The sequence below is a fragment of the Lycium ferocissimum genome, chromosome 8 (genome assembly GCF_029784015.1).
Source record: "Lycium ferocissimum isolate CSIRO_LF1 chromosome 8, AGI_CSIRO_Lferr_CH_V1, whole genome shotgun sequence".
NCBI classification, from domain to species: domain Eukaryota; kingdom Viridiplantae; phylum Streptophyta; class Magnoliopsida; order Solanales; family Solanaceae; genus Lycium; species Lycium ferocissimum.
Genome location: NC_081349.1, coordinates 16,717,376 through 16,730,048, shown reverse-complemented (window position 1 = coordinate 16,730,048; position 12,673 = coordinate 16,717,376). Strand labels below are relative to the sequence as shown.

Genomic DNA, 12,673 nt, shown 5'->3' with positions numbered 1-12,673 from the left:
TTCAAAGGTTATGACACTACTAAATTAAATGAAAAAAAAAATCTTGTTACAGAATTAGATCACTTTAGAAACACCAACATTTGAATATTAGTTTTGGTCAAATTAGGTGTTGAAAAAGATTTAGAAAATGAATTTGAGAAAAAAGAGCAATATAATCTTACTACCATTTTTTCTCTTTAACCTATAGAAAGGTTAATTACCATTACAGAACATCACAAAATCATGTAGTGTGCGGATATTGGTGGAACACAACTGTAATGGTACACTCAATATTAAAATCTGAATATTGATTCTCATCTCATTTTCCCCTGAAACAAATGTAATGTATTTTCACCTATACATATCCACCAATTTTTCATATATATTTACAGCACTATTTATCTTTACAGCATACAATTATTCCTTTTCTCAAAAGGAATTGATTATATACTTGTGTTGGTGATAGGAAGTAGATATCTCGTGAAATTAATTGATGTGCCCATAAAAAGCTAACTCGGTCACCGTGATAATAAAAAGAAAACGAAAGAAGTTAAAAATGGATCACAGATTATTTAAAGTAAACTCACATAACAATTACTTTATATAATATTAGACTTGCTGTGCCTCATTTTGCAGTAGAGCGACATTTTCGCCAAGTGTTTCTGAGTTCTTCCTCTCACAGTATTTTTCCTGTGCTTTTCCCCACATCACAGCATAAAACCCAACAACTGTGGTTACCGATCCCACCAAACTGCAAGAAATGTCCATATTAATACACATATCACGCCCTAATGTTAAAGTAACCCCTCCGTTTTAATTTATGTGACGTTTTTTTACTGAATATAAATTATTTGAAACAGTGATCGAAAGACTTTTGGAATTAGTTGTTGACACCCAATTTTGTCCCTCCTTTATTCCAATTTATTTCCTTGGGCTTTTCAATTAATTAAATCTAAATATTTTATTTTCGCTACTATTTTTACTGCTATTAATATCATTACTTTCGTCTTCACTATTTTCTATCAACATTACTTTCGTTACTTTATCACAAATTTTAAATGACTCGTCACCGTTTCATTTTCGGATTTTGTACTCGTTAAATTAATTATACTTTATTAAATCTTTACTTTCTACATACTAATTATTAATTGTCTTCATTGTACTAGTTGCTAAATTAGAAACCCAAAAAGAATTAAATTGAAGGAGAAAAGGCCACAAAATTTCAGCCAAATGAATGGCCCAATTTTAGTAGCCCATTACCACTCACCCGTCACCAGCCCATTTTCGGACCAACACCGACCAGCCCACATCCCTCAGTGATTCGGAGCAGCCCAAATGACCATTCATTATCCGACCCGACCCAATCTTTATTTCCTAAAAACTTTCCCTAATCCCTTCTCCTCTCAGCCGCACCTCTTTCCTTTTCTCTCTCTCTTTCTTCAACAAACGATACCTTCTCTCTCTCTAATCTCTCTCACTCTTTCCCTCTTCCAGCTAAGAACCAACTGCCCCTTAGCAATGGCAGATTTTGCCATCCCCATTTTCGGATTAAACAGCCATGCACTCCTCCTCCTTCCCTTTCCCCTCTCTTTCATCTCTCTCATCGTTTCCTCTTTCGACAAAGATCGTTTTTTCTTCAGCCATGGCAGACGCTAGCAGATGCCATTTTTATGCAATTCGCAGCCTCCTTTCCTCTTCATTCCCTTCTTAGCAAAGCCTTAATCACCTTTCTCTATTCAGGTTTTGTTCGCCCACTTTCGTGAAAGACGATACCTGCGTAAATCTCTGCCTTTTCAACCATGTCTGAGCCGAATCACGTGACCATCTGCTCAAAAACACTTTCAACGTTCAGATTTGAACGGGCTATTTTCGACTCAACTTTGAATCGATTCAAAAAGATCCCGCTAAAATCGAAACCCCAGCCTTAAGCCTATAAATACATCGCTAAGTGCTCAGCCGAAGGGAGAGATTTTTGGGAGGACGGAATATTTTCTATTTTTCGTTATTTATTCTAAATCTAAACTTGTTAGGATTCTGCTCTGTTAGAGTTGGATCAGTCATCTCAAACCCCATTCGAAATACATTTATTTTCATTACATCTTGAAACACTCATTTTGGAGTGTTAAATCATTTACGCCTATCAATTCAACTTTTACTTTGGAGTCGAGGATAGATCCGCGGCGTCGACGCCTCGTTCACTGCACCCGCAAGAGGTAAACCCAATCTCTTTATTCGCCCTTTCTTCCGTTTGAGATTGTGGCAAAAAATGGAATATATGAAATAAACGATGAGGAAACATGACTACTGCCTTTAGTTTGGTTAATTTGGAATTCTGTTTCTTGTCACGTTTGAATCATGTTGTCGAAGTGTTATGAGGAGGTTTTGCTTATGCGATTTGTATTCTGGGATGTTGTAAGAATCATATTCGCTTGTTTAGATTCAAGGTCATATTTCTGGTTGCGTATCGTCCAAAGTATGGGTATTCGACAAATGTTTGTGAGTGTTCTATATGTTCTAGAATTTTGCCGTGTGCATTATGAGATTAATTCACATTCCCTTCGTGTATTTACTGGTCAAAACCTTATTCTGCGTTATGTAATAGAATAGTCTAAATTCGCGTTGCAAGTCTGTTAAATGCGTGAGTGTACTAGCACCCATGAGCTGGAGATTCTGTTAAGGTTTAAGTTTCCTGTCAATCTGCTTCTCGAAGTCTTTTAGTGTGTCTTGTCTGATATGCCTAACTACCCATGTATGTTTGATACACCTTGGTTAACTCAGCTTAGCTCCTTCCCTTCATTGTGTGATCAGGCAGCTTGTCTTTATTGTCGAAAATATATGGTCTGAACTGCTTCCCTTCTTTTGCTGGTTTTTGATCTGCTCATACTGTATATTATCATATTTTCACGAATACGTTTACATTGGAACCCTTAAATTCCTTACGTCTATTATACTGGAAATTAGACAGACCACATAAATAAAAACTATACCTCTTTGTCTCAGCTGCATCTAAAAGTGGACCTCTTTTCTCTTTCAAATAAGTTGCAATCTGTTACCATCATGTTTTGTTTTCCTTTTCCTGGTTCAATTTAGTTCTGCCCTGCTATTTTAGTATTTGATTGCATGTTCCTTGTTTGGTTAGGATTGTCCCATTTAGTAAAAATGCTTCTATCCTGCCCCCTGTCGTCGTGGTATTTTGGAATTTCGCTTAGCGAAAATGTGGTAACAGTTGCTGTTCGGCAGAATGCAGTCATTAGTATTTTTTATCCGAAAATTGTATGATCAGCGACGTGATAATTTAGAATTAAAGGACAAATTTAGGCTGACCATCATTTTCGTTCCGATCTCGCGAGGGCCGGTCAAAATAATAATTCCCATTTATCATGTTGTTACATATACAAGTACGCTGTTCTTGATTGTCTTCTTTTAGTGTGAATGAGAGCATCTTCAACCCTCTCGATATTCTCAGTAGGAATTAATATCAACCAACTGCTAAAGTATCATCTTGTCTTGACTTTGCCATAATGTCTATTCTGTCCGCATGTATGTTTTGGTTTCCTAAATTGTGGTGTGTCTTCAGTTGATCTCTTTCATTAGAGGAATTGGTCGTAACAATACAAATCTATTCTCTCTTTTGAATTTACATTGTATATGCTTAGTCTTATTTATGGATCGCTTACTAATCCTTTTTCTTTTCATCTCTTATGCATGACCACCGCATACGAGTCCGAGGGACTCGTTCTCTTCACATCCGATGCCGGGCTAAAGCCCAACGTAATTTCTCTATCGAGTCAGCCCAACAGCCCATTCGCAGCGGAATCTATTAAAATTTCGCTGGGCCGAAGCCCAACAGCAGGGGACAGCAACAGTCAAAAAATGGGCTGAGCCCATTTAAATCATATTTACTCTTCTAAGTTATTTTCTTGTGCCTTTAATTTGTGTTGTGCAACTAGTATTTCATTCTGTTTGTTTGTCTTAGCTAGAATGAACCTTAGTGAAATTAGCGGGTTAGTTTAGTATGATGAGAGTTAATCTAAAAGAAGAACTAACAATTATTTCTATAGGTTTCATCTTTTTTTTTTTTTTTTTTTAATATATATGATAAATTATTTATAGCACCTAAAATATTCTTTATTATAGTGATTAATTTCCAAACAGCCTGACTACACATCTTGAGCTAAAAGAACCAAGATTCACTTTTACTATCTTAGAAATTGGAAACGTCATAGATTTTACACTAAGTTAACTTATTTTGAGAAATAAGGAAAACGAACTACTTTCCATGGATAACAGTTCCATTTTAACTCCTTTCCAACATTTGAAATACGTATTCGTTAAAACAACTTTTGTACAGTTTATATCGACCTAATATTCTTTCTATAAAACCTTTAGACATTTATCAAAATTAACCTTACAAACCCCTGTTTTAATTTGTTAATCCGTGTAAATTTTTCTTTTTAATATTTATAAAATATTGCACCATTTTGGGTTTTCTTCAGTTTATTTATAACTAAACTCTTTTATACAAATTATTCCCTTTTTTTTGGCAAATCTTATTTTTAATAACATTATTGCATTATTACATTTACTTTAAAAACTTTAGCAATATTTATAAGTTATTGTCTAAACATTTAGAATATTATATCTACACTTAGCCTAATTAACTCTAAGTCTGGTCGGATTAACCATTATTAATGGAACTTAGAGGATGCCTAATACCTTTCCTCTAGGTTAGTTGAACCCTTACCTAGATCTTTTTGGTTTCGTAGACTTTAAAATAAAATCAACTTTAGATAATTACTTTAATTACTTTAGGTGCCCTAATTCACCATAAATAATTAGGTGGCGACTCCTTAATTTTAATTAACACCGGAATTACCAGAATGTTGTAAACCATTTTGACTTCAGTTAAAATGGGGTATGACATTAGTAATGTTAAATATGCCATTACATCTCTGCATCTATAATAGCATGTCATTAAAGTTTAAATTTGAAGTTTAAAGTTTAATTTCTAAATTTAGAACGGTGATGTTCTTATTTTCAATGAATTATAGTAAGGAAGTAGTGGCACCTAAAATAGAAGAGAGGGATAAGTAATAAGATTATTGTTACAAGTTCATAATTTAAGTATTACTACCTCTCGTCCATATATACTTTTAAGGTGTTTGTACACCCCTTAAAAAGGCCGATATCAGACAGTTTTAATTATAAAAATATTGTGTGAATCTAAAATACCCTTATCTTTCTTAAACTTTTCACTTAATTACACTCTATTCATTGGAGCGGTAAGGATTAATAAATGTTTTTTTAAAACATTCTAAAATAAATTCATTTTGACAAAATCACTAAATATTTAGGGTAAAAAGGAGTGTAAGAAATAGTACCTTCCAATGTAGAAAACGTCTTTGAAGCAAAAGGTACCAATGACAACAGCAAAAACGACGCCCAAAGGCTTGAACATCGAAACAAAGAGAGGATCTGTCTTCTTGAGGCACCATGTTGTCATGCAACTCCTGAATGCTATACCAATTATACCCTGAATTCACAAATTTTAAAGTAAATTGTTGTCTCAAAAAAACAAAATTTCCTGTTGTCAACCATTGATGACTTTATCTAATGATACTCTTCTTCTTCCTATACAATATGTTGTAACCGTATAATTGTTCCTACATTCTACTAGCTCGTTTGTTAAAATTTGATCAAATTAAATAGGAGAAAGAACGTCGATTCCCCCTGAAAACAAAATAATTATCCGTTCATATTCCCCTTATATTATGCCGCCAAATTATTTATCCGAAATGCCCCCAAAATTATGATACCAACATGGTGTCACCCTATTTCTTTATAGTATGATGGTATCATAGAGGACTTCTTTCATTTATTTAAAAACACTCATTAGCCCTCTATGAAACCCATATGATATATATAATATACTAATAGGGCATCATAGAGAATCATGTTCATTTATTCAAAAAGCACACTTTCTTTAAAAAAAAAAAACCTCTATGATATCATCATCTTATATGCTTATAGTGAGATGGCATCATGGAGGATTACTTCAATCCTTCAATGAGATACTCCTCAGTCTTTCATGATACCATCATGATATATACCATAAGCTGAGGTGGTATCATGGTGGACTGCTTCAGTGCTTCAATGAGACACTCCTTTTAATCCTCCATGATTCCATCATGGTATATAAATATACTGAGATAGATCATAAAGGAAGGGTTTTGAATGAGAGGGTACTCGGGTAAATATTTTCAACCGGCTGGGTAAAAGCGAAATTAATTTAGAAGAGAGCATGAGCGGATAAATATTTTATGTTGTTTTCCCAATTAAATATGCTGTGTGAATCTAAATGCAAATGTCACGCTTGTTGGCTTTACCACTCATCAATTGCTTTTTTAGGCCCATTAGACAAGTTTACCGAGCAATTTGCAGGATTGCCCATCGCTGGGGGTGGTCTTTAATTTTTATCCCTCAAAATGGTGGTCTCCTTCAGGTAGAATTTGTTCCTTAAAGGTAGAATTTGCACATTTGCAATTTCTGCCTTGCATGGACAGATTTACAAAATTCTGCCTTGTGAATTTTTTTTTCTTTTTATACTAAGTTGGGGTTCGAACCCACAACCTCGGGGTATTAGGCGAAGGGCAATTTGAACCACAAAAATTAAAGACCACCATTTTGAAGGGCAAAAATTAAAGACCACCCCAAATGAAGGAAAATCCGTGCAAAAAAAAGAAGTTTACCTCCTCCTCCTCCTCCTTCTTCTTCTTCTTCTTTTTTTTTTTTTTGGAAAATTTGACACTGTATGATAACTTGGTTCGCTAAACAGCACAAATAAACCCAACTTAATAAAAATTGACACAGAGGGGCCCATGGATATGTTTCAGGCTAAACTATTGGTATTTTATAACCTGAAACTTCATCCGTTAAAGTAGTTGTACAATTTTCAGATATTGTAGTGGGAGAATTTCTCAGAGTTGTTTCGTGAAAATTCGAATTAAAAATGGGATGGAGGCATGCATCGAAGAAGCTTGTCAAATATTCATTAGCTAAGGATTGCGATTTTAATTGGGTGATATAGAGTTTTGTTGGAAACATCTTAAGGAACTGGAATATCAAGTTTGGAGTGTTTGAAGACGATTTAAGTCGGAGATTTCAAATTGAAAACTTGAGGTTAAAGATGACCATTTGTGTAGCCTTATTGTATCCCATGTATATTTCAACGTATATCACACTATATATTTGTTTATCTCCTGTATATCATGTATATATGTACATCTCCATGAAATCTATTTGATATATATGCGGATATACATGATATACATGTGTCGTAGTGACGTCCATGAATATATGTATGGGTGATATATAATGATATTCATGATATACAATGTGATATCACACATTGTAGTGACGTTTTAAGTTTTGTTTTTTTAATCTAAACCAGTTCAAATCACCTATAGCCTTCCTCAAATTTGGAATATAGCATCATCCTGGTGTCTCCGGCCAATTCCAACCGTACCCACTATAGTTGTTCAATCCAACAACCAAAACAAACAAAGTTGGATGCGTTAATTGTAATTTTCCTGGACGAAACCTTATAATTATTGATTCTGGGTTTAACAAACTGATACTTAGTTGGTAGAAATGGATGTCTTACCATTTCTAAGGGATATGTATTTTGAAGTGTGAAATCAGGAAGAAAATATTGAGTCTTATTATTTTGTTAGTTATAGTTGGATATGGCTATACAATGCCAAGTTGTTTTGGCTTTAGTTGCTAAACCTATTAATTGATGGGGAAAAAAGTATACCAATATCGATTGGAATCCTTCTATATATAGATGTCGATATCCCTTTCTTGTTTTCTATTTGTAGGTTAAATATAGAAAGAAAAATAAAGGAGTTTTTATTGTTCCTACCGAATAGAGTATAGCGATGAGACGAATGTCTGGATATAGCGTCCAAGCACTTGGATTTCTCTCCACCACTAGGGATATCAATGCAGATATGATGGTCACGAAGAAGCAGTACAAACACACTATCATAATTTCTTCTTGGTATATCTTAAGAATTGAAGCCTGAAACACCATAGAAAAAAAAAAAAAAATATCGTGGTTAATCAAAACATACCCCAAATCCATATTGAATGTGTTTGGTATGATTAAATTTATTTTTGGGAAAATGGCTTTCAGTCTTTTAGAAATCAAGTCACTTTCTTGCGTTTTGTTTTTTAGAAATAATTTTTTTTTTTTTGTAAAAAAAAAAAAAAAAAAAAAAAAAAAGCATTTCCAAAAGGGAAAAAAAAAATCATTTTGCTCACTTTCTTTCACAATTATCTCAACTCTTAAGTTCATATCACTATGTCAATAACACTTAACATTAATATCAATATTAACATTCAAAAGCTTTTATCAAAACAACACTCGATTTGCAAATATCATTATCAATCTCTTAAGATATGTTGTCTGAGAAATATTCGCCACTCCTCAACCAAATATAATTTTTAAAATTCATTATTTCAAAAAATGACTCTCAGTATGCAAACACAATCAATTATTAAGGACCTAATAGAGTTTGAAATTGTTATAGATCAAATCAGACCTGAATAATGTACCATAGTGAAGTAGACAGAGATTCACAAGCAAGTATAACTCCTCCAAGAATCCAGTTTTGTTGAGATGAGAAAGCAGAAGTTAGGTGTTGGTTAATGATTTGAGGGCCCCTATAAAATGTTAAAATAAATGCTCCTGATATTGAAACAGCAGTGCCAAAGGCTTTGGCATAGCTACTCCAACTTCTCCAATTTATCACTTCCATCCTATGAAATGGCAATCAACATATCTATTCAGTTTATTCAATGGACGGATTAAAATTGGTAGAGTTACTAAATGAGTGAGTTATTTGAACAGGTTAGGCGAATTTTACCAAGCCTTACTAATCAAGTAATTTAAACAAATATTATCCCCATTGCATTTACTTTTCGACCAGACTATCTACAAACACTTGTGATGATGTATTTTTTTAAGTTTTCAGATCCTCTTCTATTACTTCAGATACAATATGTACGCTCTTTGTTTCAGTTTAGGTGATAATTTTTTCATTTTAGTTCGGGAAAAAATGACTTTTAGTCAATTTAAGAATAATTAATTTAAGCTTTCTATTTTATTCTTAATCACAAGCTTTTATAGCAACATATTTTTTTTTGACACGTTTAATACCATAAATTTTAAAACTTATAGCGACAAAACCTTCACGTGTTTAAGAATGTCCTCAATCAAATAGATTCACATAAAATTGAAACAACGAGAGTAACAGTTTAACATGAAAGTGTACATGATTTTTTTTTTTTTTTCATATTTGGTAGGAAAAAAGAAAAAAGACGAGAAACTAAACTTGACAAAGCGTAGAGAGTATACTACAACTATACCTGAAAGTAATGGCTAGGATGAAAGTAAAACCTGGAATAAGATTGAGCATGGCTGTGGCAAGTGTTGGAGAGCTATAACTTATACCAACGTAATCACATATCTGGCCAAAGCATCTAAACATCAAAGAATAAGATTAATTACTCTTTAATAAATTAAATTACTTAGCTTTTAGTTAAAAGATTAAAGAAGTATAAATTACTTAGCTTTTAGTTAAAAGATTAAAGAAGTACAAGATTCTGATCTTAATTAACGATCCCTTCTATTATGAGTGAATTGAATAAAGAAACATTGGTTCTAATTAATACCAATTACCCGTTTAAAGCAAGTAGAAGGATTCTCCAAATCACAGAGAAGGTCAATGGCCGGCTCCCTGATCTACATACAAAGGAAAATTATATTAGCCTGTTAGGAAAATGAACATTTGCTCTATCAAACGATTAAGATTGAACATTTGATGCTGTGAGGGCTCAATATTGGATAAATAATGATAAGGATGAGTTTGGCTCTGATACGGTACTAAAAAAGTGAATCTTAGACTTAATTTTTAATCGCTAAAGCTAAAAGAACTGCCCGAGACTATATAACAAAACTAATTATTTCATGAACTTATAAAGTTATACCTAACAAAGACACCTTAACTTCCTCTAATTTTTTTTTTATTTGGACCCGATGTTAGTACATGTTTTGGGGCTCGATTAATTTGGATTCGCGCCAAAAAATTCTGCTTTGTAGGTAAAGGGCATATAAAAAGAAAACTAATTGCTTTATCAACCAATGCGAGACACTCAACAAATCAAAGACTAAATTAATTTACTTCAATTTTTGTTTTTTGTTTCTCATTCTGTGTTTAGTACTTGTTTTGGGACCTGACTAATTCAAATTCACGCCAAAAAGTCTCACTTTGGATAATAAATCAAGTGGTCTTTACCAAAGGCAATTTCATACCTATGACTTGAACCTGAGATCTCTGACTAAAAATGAATACATCATGAGTACTTACCATTCCATAACATTATAACAACCGTCGGTGGTAATTTACTCCAATCAATACAACAAGAATTCTAGTTACATGAAATAAATAAGGATTCCCAGCAGTTACAGAAAACTTTAAATGTGGACAAGCAGAGTAGATCAATGAATGAAAGAGAACCTGGCTACATAGATGAAGATGCAAGCAGGGAAAAGGATGAGAGTAGCAGCAGCATTTGAGTAGACAACAATGATGAAACTGCTAAGGCCTTTAGACATAGCCAATTTGCTGACAATCATTGTTGTAACTATGGCTAATATTGCAAGCACCATTCCCATAGAAGGCATCAACATCTCCTTCCATGATGATCCCACCCTTAATCCCATTTTTGTCAACCTCTACTGAATGTCTAATTTCTTTGAGTTGGAGTTTAATTTCTGGTTATGTTAATTAATTGAAGGTGATTAGCAGGGTTTTGTCTTTCTTTTGTATTTTTTTATTACTAAAGTCTTTTTTTGCAAGTTGACGTCTGGTCATCAATATTTGCAAAATCTTGTTTGACAACTATTTTATTAAACAAATGAAATTTTGGACCTAACTCAAACTCAAAAGCTAGTTCAATGAATAGGATTGTCCAAGCCATATAAAAAGATCACTCGATTAACTGATGTGGGACGCTTTGACATATTTCAAGTGAAATAATAATTTTTAATAATTTTGTTTTCAAATGAAATTCATGTCCAACTCCAAATAAAACTTATACTAGTTTTCAGCTTCTAACTTAAATATTTTTTTGCAATTTCAACCAAATATTAAATAACCTTATTAAGAGTGCACGACACAATATAATGGGGCACAAGAGAAGAAAAGATAATATTGGTGCGGGACAGTTGGCAATTATTCTATATTATCATTTTCTTATTGTCAGTTTATTGCGTCAGAAAACAAATAAAAATAATTAAATTAGGTTGCTGACACAGTCTGCTTAAAGGCCTTTAATCATTGACGAGGAAGGAATCAATTTTCCCATGGCAATTATTGGGGGGTTCGGCAATTAAACGTTCTTAAAGACTAAGACAATTATTTTCCGGAATCTATATTCTATATCGAGGATAGTTTTAAGACAAAAAGTGGTTAGATTGGTTATTAATTAGTTACTCCATTAGTTATTGTTTTTGAATTTAAAGGTAATTAAATATTTATATATTTTAAAGGAATCAATCTTGATTAAAATGGGGAAAAAAAACTGAACAGTTGTGTTTTAAGTGGCATCTCAAAGAGAAGCCAAATGTTATGTATATTTTTGGAACTAACTGCCTTTATACGTAGATTTTAAATTTTCACTGTAAAAGTTTTAAATTGAATCGTGGTAATCGTGTTCATCTAATGCACGTTTGATAATTAAGACAACTTCCAATACTTGCATAATCAACCCACGTTCTCCGTCTTTCCTTTTTCTTCTAACCATGTTCTCCATATTTATATATGCACAACACTCAAATTAAAATTGTTTCCAATGATCCAGTTTTAATTTGTTTGGAGTATAGAAAATTTCATGTCGTTCCTTTGACAAATCCATGTAGCCATTTCACATTTAAAAGAGAAAAAGAAAAATCAACTGCGCTGATTCTGCACAAGTCACATATGCCATGGATATCAGGTACTGTGAAGGAAGTAAAATGTTCTCTTCATTTTATGATATAATGACAGCAACAAGGAAATTAAAGACTTCTATATGTAAGTACATTGGTGTATGTTTGTCGAGGCATAATCTTGCCTTTAGTATCATCAGAAGTCATCTTTTTATTCTTTCTTTTTACCCAAAGTTTCCGGGAAAAAAAAAACTATATATGTTAAGAATGGTAGATATTGGTTCTAAAAAAGTATGTTATGTTTTATGTATTTTTTTAATTTCTCATTTTGTTGCAAATGATTATGGAATGAGGGTAAATCTATCACTTATTTGTGTTATTTGTATTTGTGTTTGTTTTTTGTTACAGGTGTGTTGCGTTAATTAAACTCTAAGCTCAAAGCATGTCATTAACACTGCAATTTGCATTTAAGACTGCAAAAGCAAGGTATTTAGTTGGAGCACTCTTCAATAAAGTAGCACTTGAAATATACCTAACACTATGTTTGGAACGTTGTTACCCATCGTATTGTATTGTATCGTTACTACAAATACAATGTTTGTTTTGATTGTTAGTTAAAACCCATTGTATTGTATTGTTAAATTTCGTCGTTACGTAACAATGAAAAGCCCCATTTTATGTAACAATCGATTTGGTATT

At 32.9% G+C, this 12,673-nt stretch overlaps 1 protein-coding gene across 2 annotated transcripts; it reads right to left on the bottom strand.

The window, feature by feature from the left end:
- Positions 1 to 483: 483 nt before the first annotated feature.
- LOC132067374 (WAT1-related protein At3g28050-like) lies at positions 484 to 10,902 on the bottom strand. 2 transcript variants are annotated; one of them, XM_059460578.1, is made up of 7 exons: positions 10,563 to 10,902; positions 9,725 to 9,787; positions 9,412 to 9,525; positions 8,586 to 8,802; positions 7,904 to 8,062; positions 5,361 to 5,512; positions 484 to 730 (listed from the first exon to the last, which is right to left on the bottom strand). In XM_059460578.1, exons 1-7 carry the CDS (start codon positions 10,766 to 10,768, stop codon positions 589 to 591), a joined length of 1,053 nt encoding a protein of 350 aa, XP_059316561.1. In that variant the 5' UTR covers positions 10,769 to 10,902; the 3' UTR covers positions 484 to 588. The 2 variants fall into 2 exon arrangements, with proteins under 2 accessions (XP_059316561.1, XP_059316562.1); XM_059460579.1 differs by lacking the exon at positions 7,904 to 8,062 and having other exon boundaries at positions 10,563 to 10,899.
- Between the last annotated feature and the right edge of the window lie 1,771 nt (positions 10,903 to 12,673).

Excerpts from the sequence above, each read along its gene's own strand:
- LOC132067374 (XM_059460578.1), bottom strand. The coding sequence starts at position 10,768 with ATGGGATTAAGGGTGGGATCATCATGGAAGGAGATGTTGATGCCTTCT. Across the intron at positions 9,526-9,724 it reads CTTCTACTTGCTTTAAACGG|ATGCTTTGGCCAGATATGTG; the intron begins GTAATTGGTATT and ends TTTGATGTTTAG. Across the intron at positions 8,803-9,411 it reads ATCCTAGCCATTACTTTCAG|GATGGAAGTGATAAATTGGA; the intron begins GTATAGTTGTAG and ends GCCATTTCATAG.